The sequence below is a fragment of the Anoplophora glabripennis genome, unplaced genomic scaffold (genome assembly GCF_000390285.2).
Source record: "Anoplophora glabripennis isolate ALB-LARVAE unplaced genomic scaffold, Agla_2.0 scaffold248, whole genome shotgun sequence".
Classification (NCBI taxonomy): domain Eukaryota; kingdom Metazoa; phylum Arthropoda; class Insecta; order Coleoptera; family Cerambycidae; genus Anoplophora; species Anoplophora glabripennis.
The window spans coordinates 107492-123659 of record NW_019416351.1 but is presented as its reverse complement, the minus strand read 5'-3'; the positions used below and the strand labels follow the sequence as shown (position 1 = coordinate 123659).

The 16168-nt window shown below is 38.0% G+C and overlaps 1 protein-coding gene across 1 annotated transcript in view; it reads left to right on the top strand.

Moving 5' to 3' along the window:
* Positions 1-16168, top strand: part of LOC108908603 (dynein heavy chain 1, axonemal-like) — a 90238-nt gene that overhangs the window by 60412 nt on the left and 13658 nt on the right. The window contains exons 25-34 of the mRNA XM_023454208.1: positions 1096-1250; positions 6959-7277; positions 7654-7867; positions 8630-8786; positions 9035-9153; positions 9311-9516; positions 14761-14923; positions 14983-15143; positions 15205-15420; positions 15713-16109. Coding sequence (XP_023309976.1) covers positions 1096-1250; positions 6959-7277; positions 7654-7867; positions 8630-8786; positions 9035-9153; positions 9311-9516; positions 14761-14923; positions 14983-15143; positions 15205-15420; positions 15713-16109 — 2107 coding nt within the window. The remainder of the gene's footprint in view (positions 1-1095; positions 1251-6958; positions 7278-7653; positions 7868-8629; positions 8787-9034; positions 9154-9310; positions 9517-14760; positions 14924-14982; positions 15144-15204; positions 15421-15712; positions 16110-16168) is intronic.

Sequence of the window (16168 nt, the reverse complement as noted above, 5' to 3'; positions counted from 1 at the left end):
TCCACATTTCTTCGTACCTGTGACATTATTACCTGAGAATTGGAGTAGAGCTCAGTCTTCTCCGGTGTGAACATCTCGTCCAAGACTCCCTCGAACTGCAGCTTTTTCCTGAACCGGAACAAGCTCCTGGCTATCATGGCGTTCATGCCCACGATGAGGACCACCGGCATCACCAGGGTGATGATGGTGTCCACCGAGTTGATGATTTTGGCGAAGTCCTTGAAGTCGGGCAGTAATTGACATTCTTCGTTGACTATTCCCGCTATCCAGAACACATACGTGTAGGAAACCACCGCCACTCCCGTCAGGCTGAACACTATTGTCTTAGCTCTGGACACGGTGCAGATGTAGGGCCTTCGAAGGGGGTACTGGACAGCTATGAATCTCTCCACGGTAAATGCTACGATCAGCCATACGCTTAGGAAGGCGCACACGTACGTCAGGTAGACGAAGAACTGGCAAAACCCTTGCACGTGGTACAGATCGAAAATCCCCTTGGAACTGCAGTACACTATGAAGGTGCACAGCAGGTATCCCGTGTCGGCCACCGCCAAAGCCGCCAGGTAATAGCTGGAGCTTCTTAGCTTCAGGTGAGTGGTCAGCAACACCAGGCACGACAGGAGGTTTCCAATGAACCCCACCGCTATGATAATGGGGATGTAGTAGACGTGGAGGATCTCCAAGTACTTGGAGAAGGTAATTAAGACTTGGGAGCAGTTGTTGTTGACCTCCAAAGGGCAACAGCAGCAGTCGAAGGAGACGTTGAACTTGTCGTTGTAGTCCTCGGTGGCGAGCAGGTTCCTCAGGCCCGTCGGATTCGCTCCCGTCAGGGACATCTTCAACAGGTCGTTGTCGCGTGTTCGGGTGCTCTTCGCGCTTCCGCTGAAAGTTCGGTTTGTTGCGGAGTCGCGCCGCTTACTGACGGGATTCCGTTGCGGGATCTTGGGGGTGGCCACGCGGGCGCAAGCGTTACGCGGGAAGAAAAACTCTGTTAGGGGGTCGTCCACGGAAAATATTATTATGTTGGAAATGTATACAGGTGTCTCGATTTCCTGCTATTATTTTCTTTCGTGAAGACGGACTTTTCTGTTACAGTGCTACGAGATCCTGAAGAACGCGATGACGGCCCTAAAGGGCAAGCCCCAGCCCAGCGGGTATCCCTTTATGCCGGTGCACACGTACGTGATGAATCCCAAGTCGATCACCATGGGGCAGCTCTACGGGGAGTTCGATTTGCAGACGCACGAGTGGTGAGTGACGTTTCGTTTAACGGACAATGGACACAGGTATTAAATGTGTCATCGTCTAAGTAGAATAGTTCCTACAAATCTCTGATGCGTCTTGAGATTGAATTTTTCACGCCATAGGCCGCGTTTTCATGTGTCGCAATACCTTCTGCGAATAGTCCAGGCGGTATCCGTCTTACAAAGGGTGTACTTGGGTAAAACGCATATGATCGGAGATTTTTGCTTTAACGGCTTCTAAATAACATCAGAAATGATAATTTTTCTATGCAAATAAAAAAAAACGTGGGCTTAATTGTTATTACAAAAAAGTATAAAAAAATAACAAAAAAAATCATTTTTTTCTTGGATTTCTCGTCGACAACTTAGCAACTATTCATTTTAGACAAAAATGGAAGAGGAAAAAAAGTTTTGTAATTAAATTTTGAACAAGATAGAGTTAGTTGCAATTCGAAAAAATAATTATTGTTGTTGCAAAAATCGGAAAAATCATTTAAAAAATTGCAAAAAATGCTAGTTTATTTGTCAATTTTTTTCAGACACTTGAATAATACCTAGGATCTTCATACTTTTCCCAATTAAACTTCTTAGTGCATAGAATCATCACACCAAATTTCATCCAATTCGGTTCGATAGTTTTTACATAATAATTGTTTAATTTTTTTTTTTTTTTTTAAATTAAAAAATTTTCAAAATCAAATTTCTAAAAATCTAAAGCCTTTGAATACTTGAAAATTTCACCACAAAAAGAAGAGCTCTCAAGCTTTAAAATGCTTTTTGAAAAATTCAAATCGGACGATTAGGTGAGCCGTGGTGATTGTTTAAACATTTTCGCAATTTTCACGCTTATAAACAATTGCAATAATTTAATGTTTTTTTATTTTTTTTAATTTTAAAATATGGTTTGAAAGTACTCGGAAAGACGAGTATTTAAAAAAAAACCTGATGATCCGCCCATTATTTTCGGAGTTATAGCCCGTTAAAGTTAACCCTTATTTACAGCAAAACTATAAGGGTATAAGGGCTGTTTTTTGAACTAATAGGTTTGTCATTCCGAGTACTTTCCAGATATAAATTTTCAAAATTTGCAATCACGGGCGTCCCATTTAAAATGTCACTCAAAGATATTCAAGACCGCGTGAAATCAATGAGGTATCAGTGGTGGGGGGAGCAAACACACAGCTACTCCGATCTGAATTCTCGAGTTCAAAACTGCGACGCTCGGAAAAATTTCACTTATCTCAGCTTCTAATGGACCAATTTCGATGATTTTTTTTTAAATCGATGTCTCGCAACTTAAAAAATTCAATTATCATATTTTCAACTACCTTTTATTATTAATTATTGGACTTTTGACATGCCGATAAACAGTTACTTTAAAAAATGATTAATTTATTATGTTTATTTATTTACTATGTTAATATTCACGACCAAAATTTTTGCATGTTGCACCAGGTAATACTAGTAAGTTTGTTTAAATATTATAAAATTGTTTAAACAATAATTATTTAAATAAACAACTGAAAATTGGTATTAATTTTTAGTTGTACGATAAATTTCTAAAAATCTTTCAAAAAAAAATAAATTGTGAATAATTATAATTTTAATTTTTTCGTTTACTTTTAAAATATTTATCTAAAATTTATTTTTTATTTATAAAAAAAAGTATAAGAATCTTTTGGATACTTAATTAATACCAACAACATGGTGCAACATGCAAAAATTTTGGTCGTGAAAATTAACATAGTAAATAAATAAACATAATAAATTAATCATTTTTTAAAGTAACTGTTTATCGGCATGTCAAAAGTCCAATAATTAATAATAAAATGTAGTTGAAAATATGATAATTGAATTTTTTAGTTGCGAGACATCGATTTAAAAAAAAATCATCGAAATTGGTCCATTAGACGCTGAGATAAGTGAAATTTTTCCGAGTGTCGCAATTTTGAACTCGAGAATTCAGATCGGAGTAGCTGTGTGTTTGCTCCCCCCACCACTGATACCTCATTGATTTCACGCGGTCTTGAATATCTTTGAGTGACATTTTAAATGGGACGCCCGTGATTGCAAATTTTGAAAATTTATATCTGGAAAGTACTCGGAATAACAAACCTATTGGTTCAAAAAACAGCCCTTATAATTTTGCTGTAAATAAGGGTTAACTTTAACGGGATATAACTCCGAAAATAATGGGAGGATCATCAGGTTTTTTTTTTAAATACTCGCCTTTCCGAGTACCTTCAAACCATATTTTAAAATTGAAAAAACATTAAATTATTGCAATTGTTTATAAGCGTGAAAATTGTGAAAATGTTTAAACAATCACCACGGCTCACCTAATCGTCCGAATTGAATTTTTCAAAAACCATTTTAAAGCTTGAGAGCTCTTCTTTTTGTGGTGAAATTTTCAAGTATTCAAAGGCTTTAGATTTTTAGAAATTTGATTTTGAAAATTCTTTAATTTAAAAAAAAATAAAAAAATTAAACAATTATTATGTAAAAACTATCGAACCGAATTGGATGAAATTTGGTGTGATGATTCTATGCACTAAGAAGTTTAATTGGAAAAAGTATGAAGATCCTAGGTATTATTCAAGTGTCTGAAAAAAATTTACAAATAAACTAGAATTTTTTGCAATTTTTTAAATGATTTTTCCGATTTTTGCAGCAACAAAAATTATTTTTTCGAATTGCTAATAACTCTGTCTTGATCAAAATTTAATTACAAAACTTTTTTTCCTCTTCCATTTTTGTCTAAAACGAATAGTTGCTAAGTTGTGGACGAGAAATCCAAGAAAAAAATGATTTTTTTTGCAATTTTTTTATTCTTTTTTGCAATAACAGTTAAGCCCACGTTTTTTTTTATTTGCATAGAAATATTATCATTTCTGATGTTATTTAGAAGACGTTAAAGCAAAAATCCCCGATCATATGCGTTTTACCCAACCCGAAACAAGTACCGCCTGGACTAGAACGACACGGTATCACAATGTTTTAATAATGTAATCTACAGGGTGTCCGGAAGCAAATGGACCGTACATCGAGGGTAGCTTCCTTGCTATTTCAAATCTGTTCAGAGAAATTTAATTTTTTCAAATTTCCTCACGCGGTACCTAGAAAATCTGACATTTTCTCTTATTTCGGCCAGTTGCAACAAAGATTTCTTTCATTATTTTCTTTATATTTCACAAATTTGAAACTACATATTTATTGCGGTAAATACTTACTGAAAACATAAGAACAAGTTATAAATTAATCAATTAATGGAGTTAATATGTACCAAATTATTATTCACATAAAATTCAATCAGGAACTTAATTAATGCCCTATTACTTTCACGTTCATTCAGCTCTCACTAATTGTAATATCAGCCCAAATTTAATAATGAACTTTGTTTAACTTATAGCGAAAACTATTTTGCCCTTGCCCTACGCCCCACACCATTCTAGACCCGTTATAACAACTCTCCAGCCATTCTATTCACAAAATAATTCATCAACTATGCATATGCAAAGCTCCGGCAGAGCATAGTAGATATTTCCTAAGCGCCAATTTTAATAACGTGAGCATTATTAGATGTCAAGTTCCAGTACTTTAAAGTTCATTCATAGTTTTAAGAGAAGCGAGGGGTCTAAAAACGGGTTCGCACTGAATTGTAGTTGAATAATTCATTTCGCTTTAGCCGGTTATGAAACTGCGTTGTTTTTGATGGAATGGGGTTATTATTATTTCAGTTTTATTTCTTGTTAGACCGGCAAATTGACTAATCAAAAGTGCGTTAGAAATAAAATTATGTTCATACAATTCGATTATATAGTAATAATGAACCTAGGTCTGGCGACGTGGCTATTTGCTTGCCTTAATATGAAATGCTTGGTAAGTTCGTCGAATGTGAACATCATATCGGATATACTTCATACTTCAGAACCCAAATAACTCCTTCCTATTCACGTTGACGTGACACGAATACAAAAAAATAATAACCTCTGAGCAGGGCCTATCAGTTCATTCTCGCGAAAGAGGTCAGCGACAAAAAAATATCCTATTTCTGTCCATTTCAATTTCTTCTCTCTCTCTTCAAGTAAAGAACATTATGGGTTCAATTCCAGTACAATAATTTGGAAAACAACGTCGCGTGATAAGACGTTTGAAACTTATCCTACTTCTAAGCATTTATCCAATATCTTCCTAACTTCCCTTGTAGGTTTAAACAACGTTTCTCTTGAAAGACTCTCGCAAACATGTCGAATCTTTGGCTTTAAATGCTCCGAACTTCTCGTGGGCGTCTTATATACTTGATTTTTAGGCTTTGAAGCCGATTCTACAGGCCCATTAATTCCAATCTACTTAGTTCCGAAAGCATTTTTTAAATAGTCCGTAACTCTTTTAACTTTATGTGGAGGAGCACCATCGTGTTCAATACATAAAGCATCATAAATGAATGGGCTAATTAAATGCATTCCAATAATGCCACACGAAACATTTATTCCATAATGGCCCTGATTTTGAATGGAATTAACTTAGTGTGGATTTTCAGTGGCCCAGTAATGCTCGTTTCTTTTATTTGGCTTGCCATTACTTATAAAACGACTCTCAACGGTCCAAAGAATGTGTTGCCTGTTATCTATTTCGAAATTAAGCATTCTTTGGGCTACATATTTGCCTTTTTTCAGCATGTACCCCACATTACATTCGAACTTTTCGGCAGTTGTCTGAATGTCTAACAATTAAAAATCTGGCCTTGAACTTTCAATGTATTGCCCGTCCCGAAAATATCGGGAGACAAAATTTAGGACGACCTTATAAAAAGCCTAAAGAGCTTTCGGAATATGTTTATCAAAGATCATTAATGGCCGATTCACCTGGATATTAAAAAAGCGGGACGAAGCAAACACCACTCGCTTTTTCCACTTTTTAATAATGTCGGAATATAATTTTTACACCGGCTGGGTTTTTGTAAACGACTCGAGGGGAGATAATTCGATTATTAAAAAAATTTTTTGTGTTCGCGAAGATTTTAAGAAAACAAAAGTTGGAATTTGCTCCAGTGTCCCGCCGTTCTAATCGTTTTTGAGTTCTATCGATTTTGTGAAAGTTTCTTTCAAGAACAAAACGCGTTAGTTTTTTTTTACCCATTTCCAAAGTACATTTCGTGAAATGATGTTTGCAACGAAAGCAGGCCCGTCCTCTACATCCATTTCGTTGTTAATGGAGCGAGATAAATCAGGGAAGTAATACTGAACTGAAAATATACTGTAGGCTTAAACTATTCCCTCGTACCTTTTTTTATACCTCCAACAGTCTCATTTGCCCCTAATTAATTAATTAGCTAATGGAACAGTTAATCCTGATTTATATCGTAACATCGGAGAATAAGTTTTACGCCAGATTTGCTAACAGTTTTAATTAAAAGGAGTATGTCAAAAGCTCGGCTTACTATACGTAGCCGTAAACGTTGATTCTCTGTGAAAAACGGTTAACGTTTTACTTAGGTACCTCTAATTGCGTTATATAAAAATAAAATTAGTAGTGTTTTAAAAAATTTGTGAACCATGTATACCTTGTAGGGGCATCCTATTGTAATTTATAGAATAGGAGGTTGTGACAAAAACACAGATGCCATTACAATCTAGCTTACCATGAGCTCAAATTGTATCCTACAATAGGACACATAATAAAATTAATTTTAAACCAAATTACTAACAATCTAGGACCGACGGTATACTCCCGTCGCTAGTACGGCTGGGCATCAACGCCGACGACAAGGACAAGCGCTGGTACATCTTCGACGGCCCCGTGGACGCGGTGTGGATAGAGAACATGAACACCGTGCTCGACGACAACAAGAAATTGTGTCTGAGCAGCGGGGAGATCATAAAGCTGCGGGAGGGCATGACGATGGTGTTCGAGGTGGCCGACCTGGCGGTGGCCTCTCCGGCGACGGTGTCCAGGTGCGGGATGGTGTACCTGGAGCCGGGGGTGCTGGGCCTGAGGCCGTTCATCACCTGCTGGGCCAAAAGGCTGCCCGAGGTAGATTCAAGGAGCGTTTGGATTCATTGACAATTCAACGGACTTATATCTTCTTTACAAGAAACCCTGAAATTCGAAAATTAAGTCCTCTGACCGGTATTTGTGTGCCCTTGTGAGTTTTTTCAAAATTCCAGTTAGTTCTAAGGTCTGGCTTTACTTGGTAGCTTTGGGAAAGGTTGTTGCTATCTTCCTCGAAGTGCAATAGCGAGTTCTTTACGTTGTATACTTCCACCATGGATCGGTGCACGCAGCAAATATAAATACCGGCAAGACGACTTAATCTCCTGTTCCAAAGTGTCTTCGGAGAGCGATATGTCTCTTGAAATGTCAATAAGTCTGAACCAGCTCCAGTCAGTTATACTGAATACCTTTTCAGTTAGCTAAACCCTACGCGGATGACTTTAAGAAGCTTTTCGATCACTACGTCTTACCGGCCATAGAGTTCGTAAGGAGTAGTTTGAAGGAGATACTGACGTCAGTGGATTCCGCTTTACTAATTTCGTTCTTGCGCCTCATGGACTTCAGGCTGGGGCCGCTGGCCGGCAGGGATAATAAGCCGCCTCCTTCAACGCAGTACCTGGCTTTGATACGTAAGTAGATTTCTGTCAGAAAGAACTGACACGATCACAAGGGTTTCGGAACGTGCGATAAGTTGTCCCGCAAACTTATTTTGTAGTCTTTCCGATCTCCAGTTGAAGAATGCGCGCGCGGGCAAACGGCGCACAAACACAGCCGCACCGGGCGACCGGCTATAAATTTCAGTTGTTGACAAATTGCCTAGCAGTGCAGTGCAACAATGCGGAATTTGGTGTGATTCGGGTAATTTTAATTTATTATAGGCATCTTCTATTTATTAATCATTCGTGTTATAATTGCGAAAGAAATTGAGAAATAAGGGGGATATTTTGTTTACTAATATTATTACAACATGGCATTTTGGAGACCTTTTGAAGCGGAACAAAACGAAATACCTCCAGACAATATTGAATTAGTAGAACCGGTTGTTGATGAAACAGATTTAGAATTTAAAAATAAAGATTTATACGTTCAACGTCAGCGTCTCATTTTAAATATTTATGATTGTTTAAATATGACGAGAGACGTAATGCGGCGATAAATTTATAATTTATATAAAAAAAATTGAGGACATAGGCAACTTGCAAATATCTTTTTAAATGTCTGGAAATATTAGAGATCTTTTCGAGGTTGTTAATTGATTCGCTGTCTCGCTTATTCGTGGCGCAAGTCGTGTTCCCGCTCGCACTAAATGACGTCACAAATTTGTATTTCCACGTCTATACACTTCCGTTGGAGCTTTCGGAACGTCATAACACCACTTTGACATCTTCCAGCGGGTCTCCTGACCCCGTGGGTGATATTCTCGTTAGTTTGGAGCATCGGGTGCACTTGCGACAATGACGGACGCATCCGATTCGACCAGTGGCTTAAGGACAAGATGGCGATAAAGAAGTCCTCCTTTCCCTCCGACGGTCTCGTGTACGACTACAAGTAAGTTACTTTTTGACACCTCTTGTATAGAGGATGAATGTGTATATATATATATTTTAACAGCGGTACAGTTTACTGCGTAGACCATAAAATAGCGATTTTCACAGTGAACAACAAATCCATGCTTGGCGTAATGGAAAAATTCTCGTAAACTTCTAGTAACTTCGCGGAAACTTTATTAAGTTTCGGAGTGGCATTCGTTCTGCCGTATTTAATTACATAAAAATCATTACTGGTTCTGTCCGCAGATTGCACGACGGGGGCTTTACAGATCCCACTTCTGACAACGAGCCGGCCCCGCCGACTTGGAGGAGCTGGCTGGAAAACATCGAGCAGTACAAGATCACTGCGGACATGAAATACTCCGGTAATGTAATTTTTAAAGACGCATACTCTGTTTTTAGCTTACACAAGGCGTATAATTTGTATGAATGTATTAAATTCAATGCCATTCCGACGGCGGCGCTGAATGGCCTGCCGCACACGTGCCCTCGTCTCCTTTTCATTCCCATTTCCTTTTGAAGACATAGAGATCCCCACCGTAAACAACATACGTAACGCCGAGCTAATGGGTATTATTCTTTACAACGAGAACAACGTGCTATGTATAGGACCGACGGGCACAGGGAAGACGCTCACCGTTATAGGGAAGCTGAGCAGGAATATGCACAAGAAATTCATCTGCGATTTCATGTGCTTCTCGGCCAGGACGACGGCCAACCAGACCCAGGTGAGCGTTAAAATTGGGAGATCCGGGGTTCTGGAATTTTTTTATTGCGAATTTTTTATTAAGCTCGAGCCGGTGGCTTGGCAGAATAAACCCGTATTTTATTTTCAATATCGGCGCTCTCTCACTCTCCACGTGGCGATTCCGAATATTGAAATCCGATTTTAGTACATATTAACGTTTTTGCGATAGTGTTTACATTAGTTTTTCAAGTGTCAAAAATGGCCTACGTGTATTATAGCAACCCGGAGTTGATGGATATCGTTTTAATTTATGGTGAAACAAGACAACATTTGTATTAGGTCGTAGACACTGTCAATTTCCTGATAAATATGCGGATTGACTTATGGAATTGGACTGGAATTCCATACGGGGTGTAACACCCTGTATAAAGTGTCAATAAATAACAGAATTACTTTGTTGTTAATCAAGTTTCACTAGAATTCCATAAAATAATATGAAAGTGGGTAAAGGCGACATCTCGGAAGCTTCAGAATTGGGTAGTTCCTTTACATGGACAATTCTGTCGTACGTGATTGTGTTGCTCGATTGGCAGTACTAGCAACGGCCAATAGTAGCAGCCTACTGCACCACACTGGACAATGTAATAAAAATACCCAGTACGCCAGCTGTAAGAATGGATTTTTTTATGCGGTTGATTTTCAAACCGTAAATCAGGAAAAAGCTTGTAAATTTATTAGTTTGAAGGACGAAACATGAATCGCCATATTTCTACAAGTAGGATCTTAAGTGTCAAACTGTAATTGCGTCTCTGATTTTTTTAACTGCTGTCCTTATGTAAACAACCGATGGAAACGATTTTTATTTTCCCCTACAAATTACTTCTGTAATTATTTCGGCTAAATAATTTGTTGGAACTCCTAATTTAGAAAACATCGCAATAAAAAAAAAGATGAAGGATCCGAGGATTCCTTTGAAAAGGAATTTAATAAATATTATCCAAACACACGAATCGTTTTCATTAATTTCAGCCTTCGCAAAAGATTCATTTCTTTGATCTGTGCCTGAAAACCTGATTTTCCCTCGTATATGTGTATCAGTACGGAAGATAGAAATGTTTTATTTAACGACATGCTCCAGGTCTTGCCAAAAATGTGAAAAGTTGAAAGTCGAATAGTTTTTTCGTGTTCGAATCGTAGGGGGTGGCAAATGCAGGAGACGGACAAATAATTTCTACGAATTTATTCATCTGCAAGATTTTTCTTAAATAGAAGCGGACCGGTCCTGGCTTGACGCGGAATGATGCGAATAACAGTGGGAAGAAAGTTAATGAGATTCTTATTATCACGCTGTCGGGAAATAGGACGTGAAAAGTCGGTCTGTTGATACGCGGGCAGAGTTAAGAAAATAAAAGCTATTTTGCACGGAGTCGCGGGGTGGGAGGGAGGGTGAAAGGGAGAGTAGGTGAATGTTTGCATTGTGTGTGGAATAAGCGAGTAATAAATAGTATAAAAACTTTGTGCGGCACTTTTATGGGTGTATTTAGGTATAGCCCAGTTACTGTAGCTGAAAATATAGTAATACCTCCGAATTTTTTATAACTGCATCGATTTTTCTCAAAATTTATCCCCCACTTCAAAACTTATATATGCGCTAGGTGTGCTTTTTGTTCTTAAGGGGTGAAAACCACCCCTTATTGGAAAAAAAGAAAAAATACAAATTTAAGTATTTTATGTAATCAAATCTTTTTTATTTGTGCAGTATGAGTCATTTCATGTGCTATCTAACATGGAACTTAATGTATCCCAAATTTTCAACCCCGAAAAACCTTTAAAAACCACCCCCTTGGATGAAAATAATATAAAAATTTTGTTTTCAACTTGAAACGTTTTAACCATGCATTTTTATCAACTTACAACTTTTCAACCCTTGAAAAATACCCCTTCTTTCGAAAAGAGTTCTTTGAAAGAGCAGAAACATTTTAAATGTGCATAAAGAAGTGTCTCGAAAAAGACAAATTTCAAAAAGTTGCAATTAAGTAGCCCTTTATAACTAACAAAGTCCCAAGGTCAGGCAAATGCCGCTCGGGAATTTGCTCTTTTTGCATTAATTTGAGCTTACTTTTGGGGTAATTAAAAAAAAAGAGAAATCACTCACGCCTCTTTGTTCCCAATAAAACTTTTTTTTATAATGTAAATTGTTAATTGGACTTACCGAACCGAGGCAATTTAAAAAAGGGTTAAACTTTTATCGATGAAATGAAAGTCGTCCAGCGGTTCAGCGCACAATGTTTAATCCTTAATTACTTCTCTAATACAAATCCAAAGAAAAGATCTGGGGGCGGGGGAGATACGCGCCGTCAGAATTAAAGTTAATTCGGACTGGAATTGATTGAAGGGGAAATATCGGGCGAATGAAGTAAACACGCATTGAAAGGTCTCAATTTTTAACACTGTTTCCAATGGATTTGAATAAGAATTATATGTACATGACATCTGCATTAAAGGGCCCCGCACTTTTCTTATGGGAAGTGGGTTTCGTCCAATTTTTTTGAAACTTCGCAGGTTGATAGTTCTTAACATGTAGATCAAAAGTCTCAATGGGCACAAAGCCCCAAATCCATCCCTCCCCCACCCAAAAAAACTGCTTCCAAGTAGCGGGGAGTTTACTTGTCGTTTTATGAAAAAAAGTTTCAAATAAAAGTTGTTTATTTCAATGAAATCTAAAAAAAACTATTCTTGTTTTTTTCGAAAAATCAATGTTTTAGCTTTAAAACGCCACCAAAGTTTAACACAGAGTATACGTATGATAGCTGTAGATATACACGTGTGTTAAGTTTAACAGCGTTTTACAGCTTGAATATTACTTTTTCGAAAAAATCACATAAAAACTTTTTTTTAGATTTAGTCAAAATAAATAAACCCACTTCCCATAAGAAAAGTGCGGGGTCCTTTAAAAAAAAAACACAATGTAGTAACCTTTCATTACTTTTTAACTGAAAGATGCCTCCGCCGTCATTCCTCGGTTCGTACGGGTTGAATGGAAACTTCAAAGAAGCAGAAGTAATGAATGTAATAATCAATTATCCCGAAGCTCGTTTTATCAGGGTCTTTTATGTTATACCCCCGTACTCTGTATTAAGCGACCCTCGTTAAAATAAATTGTATACTTTTGGTATCAGACCTTGAAAGAAGAGCAGCAAATGACTCTCAAGGGGAACGGTCTGATTTTTTATCGTGAAGTCGTTCATTATTTAAATTCTGTAAAAAAGGGTCGGCCTTAAATTGGTAAAAATTTGTACACCGCATTTGAGATAACTTAACAAAATTTATTAAAGCCGCAATCAGAGAGGCAAAAGTTCTGCAAAAAAAAAGCTGAAAAAATTGGAAATATTGGAGAAAAAAAAAGTTGTATTGGTGCTAAGATGACATAATCTTTTATAGATTGGGATTTTCCCGAGGTTTTAAAAGCGAAAATTTCTCCATTATTTCCCTAATCTTTTAGGGAAAAAAACGTTTTTTTCTCGAAGAATTTTTCCGCAAATTTAGCACCTCCAGCCATAATATATTTGTTTTACTTTAACCCTTATAGCCCGGTCACAATAGACATTTCAAATAACGAAAATTCCGACAGAGCTAAATTTTGGTGGAGACCTTGAGTACACCATTAGAAATAAAGTGTCAAATGTCCCCATCGATCCCATGTGTGTTAAAAAAGTTATTCGGGGTCAAAAGTCAAAATTTGAGGTTTTTTTGATTTTTTTCGAAAACGGTGAGTTTTAACTGCATGATAATTATTGATATTGGTTATTGACTTTAACTGTAGTTCTGCCTTCTTTTGACATTTTAATCTGATTCATACTCTTCAAAGTCGACTTCAACAGTCATGTCTTCTTCGGTTTCTTCTTCTTCTACTTCCTCTTCTTCTTGCTGGATGTTTATAAATTGTTCAAATGAAGATGAATCGGCTGTCTCTTCATCGAAATCACATGAATCTTCGTCTGTTGTATTCAACTGGACATTTGAGCAAGACTGGCTTTGGCAATTAGTACACGCTGGAGAACACTGTAACCCTACTCTTCTACAGCCACATTTAGCACTACAACCTTTTTTGCAATTGCAAAAAAATAGTGTTTAGGAGTTTTTCCGGAGCAGGTGGTAGTAAAGTTTGAATCGGTTCCAAAGTATTATCTGTTAATTTCCAACCTCAGTCCCTAGATAAATGATACTACCTCAGTCTTCTGGGTTCAGTTGATTGCCTAGCCATGTTTGAACTTGATAGTATACTCGATACAAGTGTTGATTAGCAGAAGCCGATGTTGGAGGAAGACAAGATAGTTGTACTTGTTTCTTGTTTCGTGTATTTTTTACAGAAGTTAAACATCTATATTTATCTATATAAAATTTTTTTGGAGCTCCATAAACAGCAAGGCGAAAGCGAATTCCTTTTGTGATTATTGTTTGAGGTGAAGAATCAATGTCTGCAATCAATCAAATCTTTTTTTCCAAATAATTTTAAAATACTGATGTTTTACCCCTTCTGAACATTGCTGATGTAGTATCGCAGCCGGTTATCGCATTTAAAAATAAGATATGGTTTTTGGCATTTTGGATAAGCAGATAAACTTTTTTGAAGAATATATTTCTGTTCGCTGTTGAGCTTTTCCAGGTTTTAAAAAGTATATAATTTTATCAATTGGAGTCCTTGCAGTGAGTAGTATTAATAAGTCAACATCTTCACCAACTACATTAGTTGTATTTGTTGCATGAAATTGTTCTATTGCTGTTTCAATTATAAGGACATCTGCGCCATTTTGACTAAGGGACTGAGTTTCTTTTGAGTGTATATTCTCAGAATAGTATAATTTATACATACAAGAGACACAAATAGGCATTTTTACATGCATTAAGACTATGTATATACGTGGCATATATGTGCATATCATGTAGAAAGTGACTTTTTCAACTTTTAGAATCGCGATATCTCAGGAATGGTGGTTCTTAGATAAAAAAGTATAAGGACCATTTTTGTGGATAATTTTCAGATCTATAATTTTTGTAAGGACTACTTTTTTGATAAAACTTACCGTTTTCGAAAAAAATCCAAAAAACCTCAAATTTTGACTTTTGACCCCGAATAACTTTTTTAGCACACATGGGATCGATGGGGACTTTTGACACTTTATTTTTAATGGTGTACCCAAGGTCTCCATCAAAATTTAGCTCTGCCGGAATTTTCGTCATTTGACCACTATTTTTATGACAAATTTGACCGGACTATTATTAGGATTTGATCGATTCGAAATTGGACAGAAGGAGGAAGGGTGTTTTTGGCCCTCCAGTTTTAAAGAGGCAAATATTTTTCATCGACGACTTCAACATGCCCGCTTTGGAGGTGTACGGGGCGCAGCCACCCATCGAGCTGATCAGGCAGTGGATGGACTTTGGCGGTATGATTGAGTCGAAAAAAAAAATTCCCACCTCAACTCGCGCTTGTATTTTTAACCAGGATGGTACGACAGGAAGAACATCGGCGAATTCAGGACCATAATCGACATCAACTTCGCCGCGGCGATGGGTCCCCCGGGAGGCGGAAGGAATCCCGTCACGGCGCGTCTCTTGAGGCACTTCCACTTCCTGACCTTCCTAGAAATGGAAGAGGACAGTACTGTAATTAATTCGATATTTATAACTCCTCCGAAAATCCAGGCGACGTGACGTTATTTTCCAGAGGAAGATCTTCGGCACCATCCTGCACTCGTGGATCTCCAGGGCTGGGGGTTTGGTGAATTACTACGAGGCAGTGCTCTCCTCTACGTTGGTCGTTTACGTCACGATTCTGAGGGAGCTCCTGCCGACTCCGGCCAAAACGCACTACACTTTCAACTTGAGGGACCTCAGTAAAATTTTCCAGGGTATTCTGATGTTTATTCCGGAGTCTCTGAAGGTACATAAATTCTCAACTGAATATACAGCGTGTTAGATGCTTGACGGGCCACCTACGCAAACCATTCGTGCTGTAGCAGCGAGATTTCCCATATTAAGCAAAGAGAAAAACTTCAAGGAAAAGTCACAAAAAATACTTTTTGATGCATATATCGCTCTAACACGCTGCATAGTAGCCTTTCCTTGGTTCTATTTCACCAAATATTCTTTTTGGTCATAGACCATGGAACTTTTGACATTTTTCTTCCCTTGTTATCTAAAAAATCCTGATAACTTCGAAACCCCAAATCCAGGACGTGAACGAACTGATCCGACTGTGGTACCACGAGTGCTGTCGCGTCTTCCAGGACCGCCTGGTGAACGACGAGGACAGGGACTGGTTCGACTCCCTGCTGAGAGACAAGATCCAGGAGCATTACGATGTGGACCCGGCGGAGGCCCTCGGAAAGGGCGCCATCCTGTTCGGCGACTTCCTGGACCCCACCCAGGACGCCGCCCCTTACATCCAGATCAAGGATTTCGCGAAACTAGAGGAATCATTGAACTTCTACCTGCAGGAGTACAACGCGCAGAGCACGAAACCCATGAAGCTGGTGCTGTTCTTGGACGCGATCTCGCACGTGTGCAGGATATCCAGGATCATCAGGCAGCCCATGGGCAACGCCCTTCTGCTGGGAATGGGGGGATCAGGTATGGAGCATCGTCGGTTGTATATATTGTTATAAATTTTTTTGAGGTGGTAATTTTCT